Source organism: Acyrthosiphon pisum, chromosome A1 (genome assembly GCF_005508785.2).
Source record: "Acyrthosiphon pisum isolate AL4f chromosome A1, pea_aphid_22Mar2018_4r6ur, whole genome shotgun sequence".
NCBI classification, from domain to species: domain Eukaryota; kingdom Metazoa; phylum Arthropoda; class Insecta; order Hemiptera; family Aphididae; genus Acyrthosiphon; species Acyrthosiphon pisum.
In genome coordinates, this window is record NC_042494.1 from 3,598,717 (window position 1) to 3,618,842 (window position 20,126).

General features: G+C 28.1%; 2 protein-coding genes across 3 annotated transcripts in view; one reads left to right on the top strand and one right to left on the bottom strand.

Moving 5' to 3' along the window:
* Positions 1–6,969: 6,969 nt before the first annotated feature.
* Positions 6,970–9,988, bottom strand: Vps72 (vacuolar protein sorting-associated protein 72 homolog). Its single transcript, NM_001162334.2, is given in 3 exon segments — positions 6,970–7,822; positions 9,346–9,602; positions 9,705–9,988. Coding segments are annotated over 2 exon segments (930 nt in total). The 5' UTR covers positions 9,600–9,602; positions 9,705–9,988; the 3' UTR covers positions 6,970–7,146.
* A 2,046-nt stretch (positions 9,989–12,034) lies between these two features.
* LOC100162692 (fatty acid synthase) overlaps positions 12,035–20,126 on the top strand; it is a 21,249-nt gene continuing 13,157 nt past the window's right edge. The window contains exons 1-15 of one of the 2 annotated variants that reach the window (XM_029486502.1): positions 12,035–12,143; positions 12,241–12,349; positions 12,910–13,101; positions 14,370–14,522; positions 14,612–14,782; positions 14,850–15,050; positions 16,204–16,439; positions 16,566–16,799; positions 16,858–17,202; positions 17,262–17,495; positions 17,555–17,974; positions 18,063–18,367; positions 18,450–18,594; positions 19,596–19,706; positions 19,782–19,890. In XM_029486502.1, the coding sequence (XP_029342362.1) occupies positions 12,963–13,101; positions 14,370–14,522; positions 14,612–14,782; positions 14,850–15,050; positions 16,204–16,439; positions 16,566–16,799; positions 16,858–17,202; positions 17,262–17,495; positions 17,555–17,974; positions 18,063–18,367; positions 18,450–18,594; positions 19,596–19,706; positions 19,782–19,890 (2,803 nt within the window). In that variant the 5' untranslated portion in view covers positions 12,035–12,143; positions 12,241–12,349; positions 12,910–12,962. Of the gene's footprint in view, positions 12,144–12,235; positions 12,350–12,909; positions 13,102–14,369; positions 14,523–14,611; positions 14,783–14,849; positions 15,051–16,203; positions 16,440–16,565; positions 16,800–16,857; positions 17,203–17,261; positions 17,496–17,554; positions 17,975–18,062; positions 18,368–18,449; positions 18,595–19,595; positions 19,707–19,781; positions 19,891–20,126 lie in introns of those variants that run through there. The other variant, XM_016801597.2, reaches the window with a different exon arrangement.

Consider the following 20,126-nt stretch of genomic DNA (forward strand, 5'->3'; position numbering starts at 1 on the left):
CCAAAATCTGCAGTAGTTTAGGGCAATAGGTAGGTAGTCAACAAAATATATTATTATTTTTCAAAATAAACAATACAGATATATATACCTACAATATTATATTATTACATAAGGCGGAGGTTATAACCTAACCCACGTGGACGACGTGCTCACTTGCAACGTCCTTTAATCGTGATAAATCACAAACAAAATAGTAGGAATATAAGTATATTGGTATAATTATCTATATTTAAATACCTAATACCTATGTAATATCACTATAACTCACAAATATTTGTTTATAAAAAAATGTTTCACAAGTGAAAGACTACACTCTTTTTGCTCACATGATTCTATCCCTTTTGTAAATTCGTCCTTTACAGTCTCATTATGGTTTTCATGTTTACACTCTGCCCACAGGATATCATAGTCTAATATTCTTTCTATAGCCCATTCTAACCGTTTTTTGATCATGGGTTTTATCATTTCAAACCATTCTTCGCTCATTGAAGCATATTCAGTTTTTTGTTCCATAGTGTTATCAATTGCGGATATTAATTCATCTTCATCTAAAATTCAGAAATTATCTAGTTACTTAGCTGTATAATATAGTATACAAGGTGTAACAGAAAGACCTGACGAAAAAAAAATGGTGCTACTTAAACGTATGATAAAAATTGTTAAAATTACATGATTAGTAAATAATTTAACAATATACTCATGTCAGCAAATTCCAGGGATTATTAAACGGAAAAATAGAAAAAACGAAACAATTAATAAAACGAAAACGAAAAAAAACTAAAAACGAAAACAATTAAAAAAACAAAAACAAAAAACAACTGAAAAACGATAGCAAAATATTCCAGAAACTGAAAAAAATTTTGTAACGAAATCAAAAACGAAAACGAAATAGTATTATACATTATAAAATTATAAAATTATTTATACCACGAAAAAAAAAATCTTGAAAAAAATTCCACTTGTCTTTACTTTTTAATTTTAGATTCTGAGTGGAACGATGAATGTATTGATTTTACAATGATGTGTGTTTTTTTATTTTTTTTTATTTTTTTATTTATTTTTTATTTTTGTGTCTGTCATCACCTTTTAGGACAGTAAAAGTGCTTGGATTTTCTTCAACAGTACCTTTTCTGATAGGAAAGTGAATCTAGTTGGTACTTTGGTACATTTGAAAAATATTAAAAATCCTTAGTCACAGTTTTTTTTTATTAGCATTTAAAGTTTAAAAATTGACAAAATATGTAAAAATCACGAAAATTAGCAAATTCTTTTGAGTTAATAATTCGTAAAAATTTTTCTTTTTAGAACTAAGATTTTAAAATGTAACACAAGATTCTTTATAGGATAATCTACCTTTATCAAAAAAAAAAATGTCTATAAGAAACTCAAATTAAATTTTTATGAGCGTTTGAAATTCATATTTTTACAACATTTGATATTCACTCGATTTCTTACGTAACGATTTTCTTCTTTTATTGTAATTAAAAAACGAATGACTGTAGAAACTTGAAAATTTCAATGAATGTTTATATTAGAATTTTCTATACACGATAAAAATTTGAAAATAACTTGACTCTTTTTGAGCTGCTTACGGACATTGTCATTTTCCAATTTTTTTAATTTTTTATTCTATAAATATCAATACAATTTTATTTGTTAGGTAAAAATGCGTGAAAATTTAATGCAAGGCTCCTGATATATTGTTACAATAGCAGTTGAAAAATATTAAAAATACATAGGCACACATTTTTTTTACAAGCATTTGAAGTTGAAATGTTGACAAAATTTATCAAATTTAAAATTGAATAATTATTTTGTAGTTAAAAATTTTTAAAATGTTCAACTTTTATATCTAAGGATTGAAAATTTAAAACAAGATTCCACGTAAATATTTAATTCTCTTACCAAAAATTATAAGAAATACATAAGCACAGTTTATTTTTACAGTCATTTTAAATTCGAATTTGGACGAAATTACATATTAAAAAACCTGGAATAACTATTTTAGTTATTTTGTTGTGATTGTATAATATTACTTGTGGGTACTTGAAACTTCTAAAGTATACTATTATATATCTATGATAGTACCACGGTTTTTTGTTGATGTATAACGCGTTATAAGTACCTAATAAATATTATGATATGATTAATTTGGAAATTTATTATAGGTACCTAATATAATATTATGTCTTATACCTAGACTAACATACTGGCTCCGCTCAGAATCGTTTTTCTTATACAATGATATTATATCATTGAATTCAAATTTAATACCATCCATTATACAGTGACCCACTTGTAACCTACTGTACAGCAGAGCGAAATCCACTTACCCACCTTTTTTTTTTTATTTATAGTAAATAGAACTAAACGTTTTTTAGTCTTTACTATAATTTTAGTCACATTTACAAATCATTTGTTTTTGAAATAGCTAAAAAAATATAGTAGCTTTTTTCTAACTATTAGATATAGTCTAATTTCAACTACTAATATTTTTAGGGGTGACCAAGTAAGTAGGAACAAGAAAGTACAAGGACATGTAAATATAAGCAATAGGTATACATTAAAAAAAAAAAAAAACTGCTTCATAAAGAATAATAAGATATTTATTAATAAAGAGACACGTTTTTTTTTACATATTATAAGTAGGTAGGTACATAACATTTTTTACATGTGTTTATGAAGGTATATAAGACAAACTATTTGAGAGGACACAGTGAACTGTGGGACGTACACAGTCTAATTTTTCAACTGAACAACATAATAATTTTTCAGTTAATTGCACATTATACCTATGCTTGGAAATGTTCATCAAAATATTTATTTTCATAAATCTTACAAATAAAAAATGGTATATTATTGGTTTGAATAAATATAGATAATATTAGTCCAAAAATTGGTAATATACTTGGATTATCACTATAATTAATTATAACAGACATATTATTAATATTGTAAGTGGTTCCTTTAAAATCAACCCATGAAACAAACATTGCATACTCTAAAAATTTAACATAAAAATTCAACTTTACTATACTCGAGCCGTGTTGTCTCCGAAAGAGTTATTTGACGACCAAACTGTATATCAATAATATTATTATTTGATGACAAAACTCTGTATGCCAAACCAAGTCGGTGTTTCAATGCTAAGGTATAAGGAGAGTTCTTACGAGATGTAATTGATTTAGCAGTTTCCTTAAGTTTTTTATGTTTTGATTCAAAACGCATAGACCAAAGTAACGACAATGGTCCACACTGTTCCATAATAAATGGATAGTGCATCATATGATGAAATTTGGGTTTGAGACGAGTGTTAAATAATTTAATATATAACTCGTGGTGCTCTTTTATTAAAACTTTACAAACTTTAATGTCGTCTACTTTGATGCATTTTCCTAAGAGAATATCTAATATTTGTCTTAAAGTAATATATAAACACCAATATTCTGAATGCAAGGGAACTAGTTCGCCAATAATTAATGCTAAATTCCTTGTGAAACATAACGTTTCAGAAGCCGACATCTTGATTATACCACGTTTTAATGATTCGTTTGATAAAAGTGGAGGCCTGTTATGAATGTTAATAGATCCATAGTTAAACGATTCTATCCTATCATTAAGGATATCAATGGTAAAATAGTTCAAGTCATATATCATAGTTTTCAACATCATACCAAAATCGTACTTGCAAACACCCTCTAACATATTATCATGCATGATATCAACAGAATAATTTTTTGTTACATGAAATGAGTCAATTTCGTTAAAAATACAAAGTTGTTTAATTCCAGCGAGGGTTAGGTCATTAACTGCAACATCACCAGAATAGATAATTTCATTTCTTAGATTATTATTAATTTGGTCTATCTGATGTTGGCATTCAGTTTTATGAGACTTGCAAAATCTACATGGAAAATTAGCCATAAAACTTTCTGAAAATCCTAGCATAGAATGTAAACCTAAATTGTCACCTAAAATCAAACCCAGAGAGAAAAACACTCTGTTGATTTCACCGTTATAAAGAATATCGATTCCAGTAGTCTCCAAAAATTTGAGTTCAGAAATAAGTTCTGCGAAAACAGCATGGTTCCCGTATTCTTGCCTATCTTTAGATTTAAATAATGATACTAAAATATACATGTCAATCACAAAATATATAGGTACTCAGCCTCATATTATAGGTATTACAATAATATATTCATATATTTTAATACATATTATAATTTATTTGAAATAACCCGAACCCGAAGTAATAATTTTAATAATTATCTTCTTCGAAAATGTGCAAAAAAATTAAACGAATTGCCTTTAATAATAATAATTAATAATAATATACCTTCTATTTATATAAATTAGAGACTTTAAACAGAAGTATCAAGCCAAAAAATCCTGTTTAATATAACATAATAAAAGGTTTATTATACTTTATTATTGTAAGGCAAATTAAATACAAGTACCAGAGTTTTATTTATACTACTCGTAGGTAGATAAAATTCATTGTTAATTTATGATACCATTATATTCTGATATTCAGTAATAAAACAAAATAAAACCGTGGACCTAGGTCTGCTGCAGTAGGTAATGGCCAGTAAATATAGTAAGTTTCGAGTGTTTCTTAGCATTATGATTGAGAGCACTCCAATGGTTGTGTACTTGTGTTCAATTGAGTTCATTGATAAACATTGACTCAACTAGGCAGCGACTTGGAGGGAGGGGGGGCTTAGCCTCCACTAAAAAGATAATACGTTACTAAAAATGATTTCTTCAATGAGGCATACAATTCACTATGAACGATTAAGGACTATAGGTACTGAATCATTGTTTATCAATTTTGGCAAATGCTTAAATTGATTTAAGCCTTATTAGGTACCATTTTAAAGAGTTTCCTGTGGACTGTGGTAATACCAATATGTTTTTATTCAAACGAGAACCAACCTTTTTACTGTAAATTATCAAGCTGATTATGCCCTTGTGAATCTAAATAATAAAAATAATTTAAAATATGGTCCTAAAGTACCTATATTTAAAAATTTGAAAAATCTGAATTTTAATAAATACATCATAAAAATTATGTTTATACATGCCGTTAAGTGAACGATACTGGTTAAATATTATCATAATATTATAATGATATAATTATTATTGATGTAAATTTGTTTATTACAAGCCATTAGCAAATAAGCCAAGTAGAAGTGTAAAGACAGACAAACAAAAAAAAAAATGTCTAGTTCTGCCTATATTCTATATTGATAAATATTTGTACACCACAAGTAATGCTGAGTGGAGACATTGTGTTAAATTTGATTTCTAAGGACACTTTATGTTTTATAATACATTATAAGTATAAGACAATTTCTATTACAGCAGGTTAAACTAATTTTCGACAAAACAATTACATTTAATAATACATTAGGTATATGCATACTGTATAGTGTATAGAATACTATTAATGTTGACTTAGGTCTTAGTAGTCAATACCGGCATGACAGCGGACATACAATAGAATGGTATGAATAGGTTTGTGGTATAAATAGTTCAAAGTATTTTGAAAATTTCATTGTGTAAAGAAAATAATATTATAAGAAATAGTAAAATACTAAAATGTTTCAGTTATAAAATAACTATAATTGTTTGAGATAAAATCAATATTTTATGTAAAAAATTAAAATATCCAATCTCATCCATATTGATAGATAAAACTATTATAAAAACAAAAAATTTTGAAGTATTTTTGATATTTATGAATTGCATTAAGAAACATTTATATAGTATTACATTTTCAAGCCTTAGGTATTAAATTGAAAATATTTTAAGCGTTTAACCACAAAATAATTTGTTACAACTTTTCTCAAGTATATCAAACTTGAATAATTATACAACTGTATTTTACATATCATATGGTAGTACCTTTTTTATTGAAATTACAAAAAAATGTACTTTTTTTTAATTTTATTTACAATGTTATACCGACAGCTTATATGATTATATAATATTATTAATATTATGTTGATTGGTTTCCACAAAAAATGTCTATTTTAATAATTATAATATTGTTATAACTTAATTTAAATAACAAACCAAAAGCATTTATTTAATTTATATCTAAATAATGATTGAAGTAAGTCTAGGGGTGTTTGGTAAGCTAATTATTTTCTGTATTCATATTACAGGGTGTTGTTGAGAATTTATTTTAGGTGAACCATGTAAATATTCATTCAATTATTCACTTTACATAAATAATACCTACTTAAAGCCAAAGTATAGTTTTAGATTTTTAGTAAGTAATATGATATTAAACCTAATCTAAAGTAAAATTTTACTCTAATAAAACTAATAAAAAAATAAAATGATTCTGCATAAATATATTTCTTTTATGTTACGTCTGGACCAGAGAGAAAACAAATAATATGCTAACATCCTCTTAAGAGTTAACTTAACATTTGTGTAAACAATTCATTAAAAAACATTAGTACAAAATGTATATTGGCTATTCTTTTGACACTTATGAAAAATAATTATTGCACAATAAAATTATACTATTGTATACCAATCTTATGATACCCATCCAAATTTCTGTGGTAAGCATTAATACCTAACTATAGTTAGGACCACAAAAAGTTAGTGGTTATTGCAATAGATTCTAATGTTAAACATGGCAACAATTTGAAAAAAACATATCCTATGTATGTAATATCGTGTATAACCTACAATTATATTAGTATAGCTCATGGAATGTTTTACAAGTTATTACCATTATTTCTATCATAAGATTTGATCAGCCATCGCTAAATTTTGTGGTTCTAACTATAGTATCAACTATCAAGTATCCAACTTCATGATATTAAAAGGAAATCATTATTAAATATGAGAAAAAATTTAATATTAACCATATCTAGGTATAAAATGTCTTAACTTTTTATTTATCATAAACATGCTATATACCTATCCTTAAATTCATTATGAATTTCAATAGGCCAAATCATAATATATTTCAATGAAAAAAAACATTTTTAAATGTTTGTTAATGATCAATAAGTTATCATTTAAGTATAAAAATAATGAATTATAATACAACTTAGTTATTACCAAGTTAATACTATAATTTGTAAGAGTAGTTCTAAGAGTTAAAATTTGTGTTTTATAAACTTATTTTTTAACAAAGGCTTCATCTAAATGCATAGAGTATACAGATCTTAATATTGAAAATATTTTTTGATTCTTATAAGGGTGACCGGTCAAAGGATCCCTGTATCTGGCATAATCTTCAGTAAATACACACTGTCTATGTGGTTTAATCGGTTTGGCTACTTTTCTGGGGAACATTCGTTCAAACTCATGGGGTTCATTCACTGTGATGGAAGTGCGCTCGAAATATTCACGGTGTTCACGTTTCATGTCATGTTCTTCACATTCAATGTTTATATTGTCGTCTTCGGTAAACAATGGATATGCTTTACTAAGAAATTTAACAGATGTCAAGTATGTGACACGTGGTTTAGCTCTTGTCTGTTTTCTAGCCAATTCTAGTTTTTCAAATTTCTCTAGTGATTTTAAATTCTCTTCTTCTGTGAGTTTTGCTTCTTCCAACAATTCTTGCTGTGAAGGCATTTCTTCTGGAGGCATTGGTTTATTTCGTTTAATTTTACTAACACGTTCTTTGATACGTTCTATTGTTTCCTGAGACTTAACTGCTGTTGATTGACGTATTGACTTTCGCTCATATGACGTCTCAGCCGCCACCACCACTTTTTCTGTTCTGGAACGTTTTCTTTTTGGAGCTTCATTTTGCTCAACAGGTTTTGGTACTTTAGGTTCTTGGTATCTAAGATAAAAAAAAATAATTATAAATTAGTTAAAAAAAAAAAATAATAATCAGGTAAACATAGAACCAGCAGTTCTCAATCTTTTTATATCACATATCACAACATATCACTATACAAATATTGAAAATTCTCACGTACCACTTGAAAGAAAATCCGAATCATTATAACTACTGTTGTATACAAGCATAATGATGTTCTTATTTATAAAATTGCACAAGTGATAACTGTATGTAAGTTAGTTAGTTTGTTCAGTAGAACCAATTTTGAGTTATTATTATGTATCAAAAACCTTGAAATATGCAACCTAATATGCTTTTAAGATAAAATGATAGAATACATTTTTTGATCATAGATATCAAATTGACAATATTAAAGTACAATTAAAATAAAAATATATTGATATAGCCTGATAGGTAGGGGTTAATAGACAGTCTTTCCTTTTAAAATATTATTCAGTCTAGCAAAATATATTAGGTATTTAGTTTGGTACTTAACAATAAAAACTATGAGATGCGCTTAATAATGTTCTTCATTAAGCTGTATAGTTAATTTGTTCTAATATTAAAACTAACAACATAACATTTCTGCTGAACATAATATTATGTTGTACATTTGTAAGACGGAGACACAAAACACGGGCATGGTGTCCTCTCAATTATTTTTTACTCAGTCACATACGACATATCATTGGTAGAATACTATTACTCTAGGTATAAAATTTATGTATTCAACAAAATAGGTAAGTACTTAAAATATATGAAATCCTCAAAAAATATTATCACGTATATTAGGTTAGGTAACTTAAACTGATACATTTTCTTAGGTTTATCAATCTTTTATTTTCTAATAACATTTATTATTTACTAAATACCTATAGTGCCAATTTATCAGAATAAATAATCTTACTTATCTATATTATGATTTGAAAAAACAATCACCAGAAAAAGGTACTGTGATATAAAAACATTTTATTGTATTTATTTATTTATTTATTTAAGAGGACGTCGCACCCGCATATGATGTCTCCGTCTTACACACATATGGCATACCAAAAACGTTTTAGTGCGGGACACAACCGAGAAGGCTACAATCATAACTAAAAAACAAAATTTTCCTAAAGGAGAACTTTGGCTGTGCAATAACGGTTTATTTTTTTTTGATATAACTTATACGAAAAAAGTTATTATTATTTCAAAACCAATTATTATTTGTGTTTTTCAAACTTGAATAACTTTTTTTAAGTTCTGATAATGAAAAAATAAAAACGATGTTGCACAGCCAAAGTTATCCTTTCATGTGATGATAATATCGTTTCTAAGTTAGGACTGTAGCGTTCTCGGTTCTTTCTCGCACAAAACAGTTTTTCAAAGTTGTACATTTGTAAGACGGAGAGACACATGCGGATGCAACGTCCTCTTAATAATAACTGGTATGAGCTCGATATACAGAGGCATAAAAATATACAAATACTAAAATAGGTATCAAACTGTCTATGTGTGTTGTGTAATCGTAATGTACCTACCTATTTGTTTTTTTTTGAGTTTGTTCTTCATCTTCGACGTCTGATATCACTTCATCATTTTCATCAATACTGAAATCTGAATCAACTTCATCTGGGGCTTCTTCATCGACAAAATGAAAATCATTGTCTTCCTCGTCTTCATTAAACCCACCGTAGGTAGTCTTATAAAATTCATCATCTGCAGCTTCTTCTTCGTCCAATAAACGTGCTAGTTTGTTACCAGCATTCGAACGGCGTTCTCTTTCAGCAGCCATAGCCTGAAACAATCAGATTTTGAACATTGATAAATCGAATAGATCAAATTATCATAAGGACTCATAAAACTGGAAAATAATATGTTAACCCATGGGAACACACACTTTTCAATATAGCGCAATCAGTTGAATAAAATTCGTTCAGTTAAGTTTTGAGTGTGTATGATAGACATGTAATGTATTACATATAATCTATCAAAAACATGACCAGTCCCGTTCAAAGCTGGATCGCGAGAATATTCGAATTTGAACTAATGTGAATACCTTGCAATACCCGTCGGTATCGGCAAATTGCAAATCAATATTAATATTAGGAAATAGGAAATTCGGAAAACTCAAATCATAATAATATTATAATTTATCTTTACTTTTCAGTACTATCAGTTTTTACTTTTTAGCTTAACCGACAATCACTGATATCACAGTGGCATGCTGTCAGAGTGAAGTTGTAAACGTTTGAAAATTTGAAAATTGATTATGTCCACGAACTACTACATGTAGTAGTTCGTGATTATGTCATTGCCCATTGGTTCTCAACATTTTAACGACAAACGACATATAAACGTATGTGACGAGTCGAGCCTCGAGCGGCGCGCCCCACTTCGCGATCGTGCCAAGTATCACCATCAGGGCCGGATTTGGGCTTAGTATGTATCGGCCCATCGAGATTTTTCACTTCTACGCGGCCCATTTAAATATTCACTGTCCCAAAATTACACCCAAAATTGTATGAGTTACCGGGTTACCTATCAACTTATTAAGCAATTATTTAGGTACTCCTTAATTTATTATGTACCTACCTAAGCGAAACAATCTGTCTAATTATTTATCCTCTAGATTTTATTTAAGATTTACGATTTTAAGTACAAAATAAATATAAAAAAGGTGGCTAAGTGGGTACCGCTCTGCTGTACAGTAGTTGTAATGGATGTGTTATATTTGAATACAATGATAAACTATTGTATACGAAAAACGATTCTGAGCGGTTAGAGTAGTCCTTATAGTATTTTTTATTCGTTGATATGGTGATAAACAAATCGTTACCTAGTAATTAAAATCCCACTTTTAGCAGTTTTTCGTAATTTGTCGGTAGTTTTTCTCAACACTTTCTAAAACTACTTGGAATTTTCAATTATGACCTCCCAAAAGTACCAAGTAGATTCGCTTACTATCCAAAAAGGTGCTTACAGACAGAAAAAAAAACACACATCATTGTAAAATCAATACTTACATTCTTTCGCTCCGCTCAGAATCTAATAACAAAAATTAGGTTTCAAAAGTTAAAGTTGTTACAGTATGGTACAATTTTTTTTTCATAATAGTGGGTCGAATTGGACTCACTCCACTCCTAATTGATCCGGGACAACTTGTTTTTGTTATTTTGTTGGAGTCGTTTCATCATGGGGGGTCTGTCAAAATGTTTTATTTATCAGCGAAGGAAAACACAATTTTCGTATAGAGAAATAATAAAAAAATATTATTATGCTGCATGTAATAATTTATAATGTAAATAATATACCTAAACAAATAATAGTTGTCGAACCCCTGCAAGTATTTAAAATGTTTAATGTAGCTAACCCACTATAGTTAGAAAAGGTTTGCACCGCCTGGCTCCTGCTGTAATTTATGTGTTAAATTAGAATGATTTTGATAAAATGTTGTGAGAAGATTTTAAAATGGGTCAGTAAATTGTGATTGATTTTTGCCCCCCCCCCCCTCCCATATAAGCTTACAATATTTTAAATCTCAAGTGGTTTAAACGTTTCATTTATTGATACACATAATTGTTATTATTATTAATAACAATAAATTGTTATATGTTTAAGATACCTTTAAGATACATTATTATTATTCGTGTCTATCCGACGTCGGGATGTATAGCCTTGTATGGGTTCAAGGTTGTCATTTGGCTTGTCTAGCTTATTATTTAATCATGTATTATACCATACCTAATGCTTTTATAAATAATACAATTTACGAGAATTAGTTATAAATATAAAACTATCTTTAAAAGTCAAGGAAATTATAATATTATTATTACAGTTAACACTAAACAGTAGGTAATAAACAGTTAACATATTAACATAATAATATATTATTAGAGTTACATAGGTATATCTAAATAAATATATGTAGTACGTCATTATTCATATATCTATCACAATGATATACCAAAATATGAGGCATGAGCACTAAATAATCCTTTCGATATTATGTATTACCTATGTTATATTATTCAATATATTTTAGTTTAATATTTCAGTGGTAATTAAATCAATCATTGTCTTTGTTATTGAAATATTATTATTAGATACTTTTTAGTATTCCGAATAAATTAAAATTAGTCTGCAGAGTTCTAACATCAACATTTTAAATTTAAGTTTGTCTTAAATACACCATGCCGATTTGTATTCGTTTCTTAAAGACATATTAAACACATAATATAGTATTCCATGATGGTGGAAGTGAAACTCGTTATGAACTTAGTACCTATGTTAGTATAAGCTATTAGGTACATATGCACTTACTACTGTAACAAAGTAGGTATGTAACTAACTTCATGTGATTTTTTTTGTGTTTTTTTTAAATTTTTTTGCGTCTATTACAATATATATAATACAGATATGTATTATGTACATAGGTACATTTCTTTGAAATGTTTCGACGGTTGTAGTTTTTCCTAGCAATGACGAGAGATCCTGCTGAGGAAATCGTAAATCATCACTCATTTAATAGAACCGGCTACCTAGGTAATATTTCCTAGTTAATAGTTATAGATGAGGGTTATACATGAAGGTTTCGAAGTAAAAAATATCTTCTATAGGTATGGCAAAAAAAATATCACAGCAAAATAAAACAAATGTCATTGTAAAACTAATAATTCATATGCATTCTTAAGTTACTTAGCCCCGAATATAAAATGGAGTCTTATTATTTTAGTTTTTACTGTCGGTAATTTGGTTATGTTAAAGTATGATTGAAAACACATTGGAAGGTAAGTGATGTACATTTATTCCGGTTGTTAAACCCCAGAAATGTTTTATGTGAATTGCAAATTTTAACCTTTGTGATTCTTCACGGGATACAATGTCCAATTATTGTACAATTTTGAATAATAATTAATTAACTAAAAATTGAATGGGTTAATAACAAAATGTATTATGACATTGCTTTGTGTCGAGGTAAACCCTAAATCGTAATTCATTTTGCACAATTCTATATAAAATAATAAACAATTGTTAATAAATACTTTGCTCCATGTGTTTATAATTTTAATCTGATCTATAAAAACTGTAAATTTAAATTCCAGTTGTTAGGAATTTAAACACTCTGTGAAAAGAAAAACCGGATTTTGATTTGAAAATGACGGAACCAAAAGTTGAAGTCGTAATATCTGGTATTGGAGGCCTTTTTCCGGAATGCAACAATTTGGATGAATTGAAAAAAATGCTGTTTGACAAAAAGAATGGTGTGACTTCAGATAGCAGGCGATGGATACCCGGTTAGACAATATTTTGTATCTTAAAAAAAAATATTAAATATATTTAAATAGGTTTTGAAAAATAGTAATAATTATTATAGAAATACTTATTTGAGTCACAGCGTATTTAATTTATAAAATTAATTTAATAAGGCACCACAAGGAAAATGTAAATGTGTATGGGATATTTTACAACAAATTTAGTTATATTCTTAAACATAATATTATTAAAATTTGTACTTAATAATCATAACGATTAATATTCTATTATCATATTATCTAATTTAAAGTAATTTGTAATCACATAACAATAAATTATCTAAGTAATTGTTTTTAAATTTAGGCATTACTATATGGTTAAATAGGTAACTACTAACAATGTACCTATGTTGTATGCAATTTAACAGGTATTATGGTAATAAGAAATTTGTTGAACATAAATATTAAATTTTTGGGCTGGGTACAGATATTTTTATTTTCTACCCGATTTTGAGTAACTCTTTGTTTATCTCCATAGAAACGAATAAAATGTAAAAATTACCTAATTTCCATTAGGTAATAGGTACCTGGTACATACATAATTATGTACAATTAATGGTTAATTATTAAAATGGAAAATATAGTGTAGCGTGCTACGTTTGTCATTTGGTATGATATTATGTTAATAATAAATTATAAAAGTTTATCAAAAACATTTATTTACCTACGTCTTTATAACATAATTTGAGACGTCAATGATTGTCATTATTTTATTTTCTAAAAAATGACGGAAATTGATTATTTTGTCAAATCAAAATGTTTGGTTAAATGTAATCAATTTTCAGCGACTTTTCCGAATTCTCTATAAATTAAATATATATATATATATTTATGTATAAGTACATATTATATTATTATCTCAATTGTAAATGGTATGTGAAACAAATAAAAGTATTATTTAATTATAAAATATCATATAAATATACATATTCGCATATTTTATAAGATTTTTTACAATTGCCTTAAAAATGCAATAATAAAGTGTCGTTTTTAAATAAAACTAATTAATTGTTCTGTACTTACTGTTTTTTTGTTGTTGTCGGTACCTACGGACTTTATACCTTATGTAACAGTTATTAAGTAATTAATAATTAAGTACCTACTTATTTGTAAACAATAATTTAAAGTTATATTTTTCTCTTTATTGTGTAATATAACTTAAAATTAGACCTATAATAAATTATACATTGAATAATTTTCCAGACTTACCTAACATTAATATTAATCATATATGGTTGATGCGTTTTTAGGTCTTCTAGGAACACCATATGGAGTTGGTAAAATAAAAACTCCCGAAAAATTCGACAACGTATTTTTTGGTATACATAGAAAAATGGCTGATAGTTTGGATGCTTTGACTAGACTTGGTTTGGAAAGATCTGTGGAAGCAATAGTTGATGCAGGTAAAGTCTTCGTATAACAGTTTATTTTAGTTGAGTCATAGAATGTGCTTTTTGTAATATTATGTAATGCACATTTTTATATATTTCAGGAATAAACCCAGCTGATTTATCTGGAACCAATACGGCCGTCTTCATGAATTCTTGTATTAGTGAATCAGAGTTTTTTGAGGTTTTTGATACACATCAAAAAGGGTTTGGTCTTTTAGGCCATAACAGAGCAATGCAAGCAAATCGGTTGTCTTACACACTTAACTTAAACGGTGAAAACAAAATTTACTAAAATATTAATAGATTAATGCTCATAATTTATGTTACTGTTTCAAATAGGACCTAGTTATACAACTGATGCAACATGGATTGGTGGAGCACAAGGTCTTATGCGAGCGAAAAAAATGATTGAAGACGGAGTGATAAATGCAGCAATTATCGGATCATGTAGTTTATGCTTGAATCCTAATATATCTCTTCAACTTGAAGGATTAGGAAGATTGACAAATACAAATGAAACAAGATCATTTAGTGATGATGGTATGCTTACGTTAATATATTTTGAACAAACGATTATTATTACCAAATAAACAAATATTAAATTAGCCATACATCTAATTAATGATATTATTTTTAATTAAACACAACAAGTGCTAAAAATTAAATTGAATGAAATTATAATCTTGAGATTTAAAATATTCGTCATAATCAAAACTTTAAAAATATATAAGTATTTAAAAAAAATGCTCATTAAGTATGAATAAAGGTTTGTTTTAGCTTACAGCAAGAATGCATGAAAAATTTGTATCCTTTGATGAATTCTTCCTACTCATAATTGATTACCAGCCGCATTCCTCCGTTTTCCAAACTTGCTGGTAGACTGAAGGGTTCTAACCAAACGTGGCTTTCAAGTCACTAATTATTACAAGAAAAAATGTGTTGAATTGTTATTCATTTATTAATTTTCATGTACCTTCCATTTCTCTATGTAAATTTTGTATGTTTGACTGTCATAACGTTACTAACCATTGTGAAATCCACCCAACTAGGCAGTTTTTTTTTATTTGTTTAATTTCATTTTAGTACAAATGTACAATCAATAAAAACAAATCTGAAATCAAAATACATAATATTCAGATATCTATGACTTTTATATATTTATTTGTTTTTTTTCTAAAAATATAGTAAAATAGGTATCTATATTTTATTTTCATAAGCTAAAAATATCTTGAAATATTGTTTTAAATTCATAAATATTCAACAACTCATAGGTGCAATTTCAATTTTTGACTTGGAGGGGGAGGGGCTGAATATATTAAAGGCAAGCAGACCCTTACAATATAGCATTTATTTAAAATTATATGTTCTAGATTTTAAGGGCTAAGCCCCCCTCCCCAATCTCCCTTGAATTTGCACCTATACATGGTTGACAGAAAACTAACTTTTTGATTAGAAGGGTGTATCCTACTTTTCAGTACCTATATATAATATTCAAGTATGTTTCTACAAATTTACAAGAATGTTACTATACTTACTATATTTCATAAGTATACTAATAAATTTCAGCTTTGTAATAAGTATGCTATTTGTAATAGGTGATATTTAACATATTATTATAAATTATGATTGACTGTCAATTTTTTTGTGTTTGAAATGAAACAAAATATAAATAAATAATAATGTATTATTTTAGCAAATGGAATGAACAGATCTGAAGCTTGTGTAGTAATGCTGTTGCAGAAGTTATCTGATGCAAAACGTTCTTACGCAACTTTATTGGGTGCAACTGGTATATTTGGAGAATCAGACGATTTATTTTATCATTATTCTGACCAACTTTATAAAGAAATCTTATTGAATGCTTATAAAGAAGCTAATATAGATCCTGCCAAAGTTGCGTATATCGAAGGTGAAGGGTTAGGTATTAAGGTTTGTTTAAATTTATAATAATATAATAAAATGTTTTATAAAATTTAAATTAAATATTGTGTTTATGATGTATATTGTATATTGCATATAAAAATGTATAATTTACATATTATATTGTTTCAACAGAAAATAGACGCAATGGAACTGAAAATTCTGGGTGAGGTATTCTGTACTCCAAATAGAATAGAATCATTAAAAGTAGGTTCCATAAAGAGTAATGTTGGCCATTGTGAAGCTACTTCAAGTTTAGTGTCGTTAGCTAAAGCACTTATTGTTTTAGACTCTGGATATATACCTCCAAATATAAACTATTCAGAGCCAAACGAAGATTGCCCAGCTCTTTTATCGGGAAAAGTAGAAGTGTGTTAAAAATACAATTTGTATTTGTGTATATTTTAATATCTAAATCTTCTTTTAGGTAGTCACTGAAAAAACTCCATTGAAAGGAGACATAGTTGGTATTAGTTCATTTGGTTTGTGTAATTCTTTTAGTCATGTAATTTTAAAACAAAATAAGAAAAGTAGAACAAAAATCTACGAAAAAGGAGAAATGTTTGAAGACGGTTTACCACGAATTATTTTCGTATCTGGGCGGAATGAAGAAGGTGTTATCCAGTTTTTAGAGCGTATAAAAAATAGCCAAATGGACGAAGAGTTTGTAGCTCTTTTACAAAGCGTTTTTTATAAATCTATGAACGCTCATTACTACCGGAGTTTCACTATAGTTCCAGACAAAAATGATGGATCACAAGAAGAAATATCGGTAGGTAACTTATGAATTATTGTTATAGTATTATAGTTTTTATTAACTATTATTTACAGTATCTTCCAGCGATAGTAAAACGGCCCATTTGGTTCGTATTTTCTGGAATGGGATCACAGTGGAATGGTATGGGAAAACAATTGTTAAATATTCCTACGTTTGCCGAATCAATACGCAAATGTGAAGCTATATTAAAGCCGAAGGGTGTTGATCTTATTGACATTTTAACAAACGATGACCCCAAACTTTTTGATAATATACTAAACTCATTCGTTGGTATAGCTGCGATACAGGTTTATTTAAATACAGCCCATATGTTTTAAAACGGTTCTTTAATTAATGTTTTAAATAGATAGGTTTATTGGACGTATTGAAGAGTATCGACATTGTCCCGGATGGCATTATTGGCCATTCAGTCGGCGAATTGGGGTGCGCCTATGCTGATGGTTGTTTCACTGCGGAGCAAATGATACTTGCTGCACATGCAAGAGGCCGAGCTTCAATAGAGACTGAACTCGTCGATGGATCAATGGCTGCAATAGGGTTAGGGTACAACGACATTAAAGATAGGCTTCCACACGATATCGAAGTTGCTTGTCACAATGCGTCTGACAGCAGCACTTTGTCTGGGCCAACGGCTAGCGTATCGAGTTTTGTTGAACAATTGAAATCAGAAGGAGTATTTGCTAAACTTGTTAATGTTTCGAATATTGCGTACCACAGCCAGTATATAAAACCAGCTGCGCCGACTTTACTCAAGTATTTGAAAGAAGTAATTTTGATTTGAATAATTTATAGTACAGACCAGTCAAACAGTATTATTTGAATAACCCGTTGTCATTGATTATTTTTGTTCATAGGTTATTCCAGAACCAAAGCCTCGATCATCAAAATGGGTGAGTAGCTCTGTACCTGAATCCGAATGGGGAAATGAAGTAGCAAAATACAGTTCACCTGAATATCATACTAACAATCTTTTGGGACAAGTTTTATTTGAAGAAGCTTCTCGACATATACCCGAAGATGCAATTGTAATTGAAATTGCCCCACACGGGCTTCTACAAGCCATACTTAAACGATCATTACCAGAAAAGGTGACAAATATACCACTCACACATAGAAGTACAAAAGATTCAGTAAAATTCTTATTAAGTGCTTTTGGAAAGTAAGTGAATAGTACATTAGTTTATGTAATAGCTGTCTGTGAAAAAAAAAATACTATGAAACATATATTCTATATTTATCAGGATGTATAATAACGGTATGACTCCTAACATTGAAGCATTCTACCCATCAATAAATTATCCAGTGAGCCGACAAACTCAAGCTTTACATTCTATATTTCCTTGGGACCACAAAGAAGATTGGGCAATAAAGAGTTTGTCACAGACAGTAAGTATAATATTTCAAACTTAATTGTTAGTGTTACATTGTATAAGTAACAAATAAATTACAAACTTGATTATAACCTTAAATAAATCATTCAAAAATATTTTCAAATTACAAAATCATAAGAATTGTTCTAAATATATTGATTTAAAGTTTTAAAAAAAATGTAAGTTCATTAAATATGAGAATTGAGAATGAATGTTGCGAATAATGTTTAATTTATGTTAAAAAAAATAAACATTATGCAGGTAAATAGAGTGCTGATTACTTAAGTGGACAAATTATTCAAAATTACAATAAAAAAAATTAGAAATATGACAGAAAAATATTCTACCTCTTTTTCTATGACGTACAAATAATATTTTATTTTTATCTCATATCTTCATAGCAAGTCGTTTGCGTATTTTTAACATAGATATTATGTTTTTGGGCTAGGTACAAGTTTTTTTTTGTAACTCATTCTGGCGATGCCGATTCTCGTAACGCTTTGTGTAAGTATTGCCACAGAAACGCAAATGCACAATATTAAAAAAAAAAAAAAAAATGTAATTCAATTCCTAATAAAATTTAGCAAAATTTAATTTATATTTCCACTGCACTGTACCCAAAAACATATCTATGATTCCTCAATTTACCTTGCAGAGGAAATATATTAGTAGCATGCTACTCATAATATATATTATGAACTTCTTGTTTTTTTTTAAAAATATATTCATAGGTGAATAGGTATTTTCAGGCAAATACTTATTTGTTCAATTTTATTGTTTTTTTTTTTTTTTGTTACCAGTATCACAATAAATATATAATTAGATACCTTTTTAATCCAATCGCAATATTGGAAAATAGTATTTATCGCGATTTCATATAGGTATGTAATACAAATATGTATCAATACATTAATTTTTCAACTTGAGCAAAGTGTAGTCAGTTTGTATCACTTTAATATTTTTAACAAAGGTTCTTCATTTTAATTTTCATAATTATTTTCAATACTTCTATTTCAGTCTTCAAGAGTTTCAGGCGAGAGACAATTTACAATACATTTAAACAATGAACATATTTTATTTGATTACAAAATCAACGGGCGACATATATTGCCTAGCTCTATTCTTTTAGTGAGTTTTGTTTTAATGAACTTTGATTTTTTTTTTAAACTAAATGATAAATAATAACACATTAAAAATGTTTAGTCTCACGTATGGAAATCATTTATAATAATACAAAATGAATTATATTTTGATGAGATGATTGAATTTGAGGAACTAAATTTCCGAAGAAATATTGAAATTGCAGAAAATGGTGAGTTCCTACCTAAAACGAATTTATTGAAACTTTAGCACAATGCCGGCGCTAGGGGAGGACAAACGGGACATATTATTATGTCCAGGGCTCCGCGTTTGTTTTGATTTCAATGGTCTCCGTGGGGTTTAACATCCTAATACCAGTGCTCGACTTGGCAAAATTAAAGTAGGGGGACTCTGTTACTTTAAAAAAATGAGCGTCCCCATATCACTTATTAAATGTTACTGAGCCGT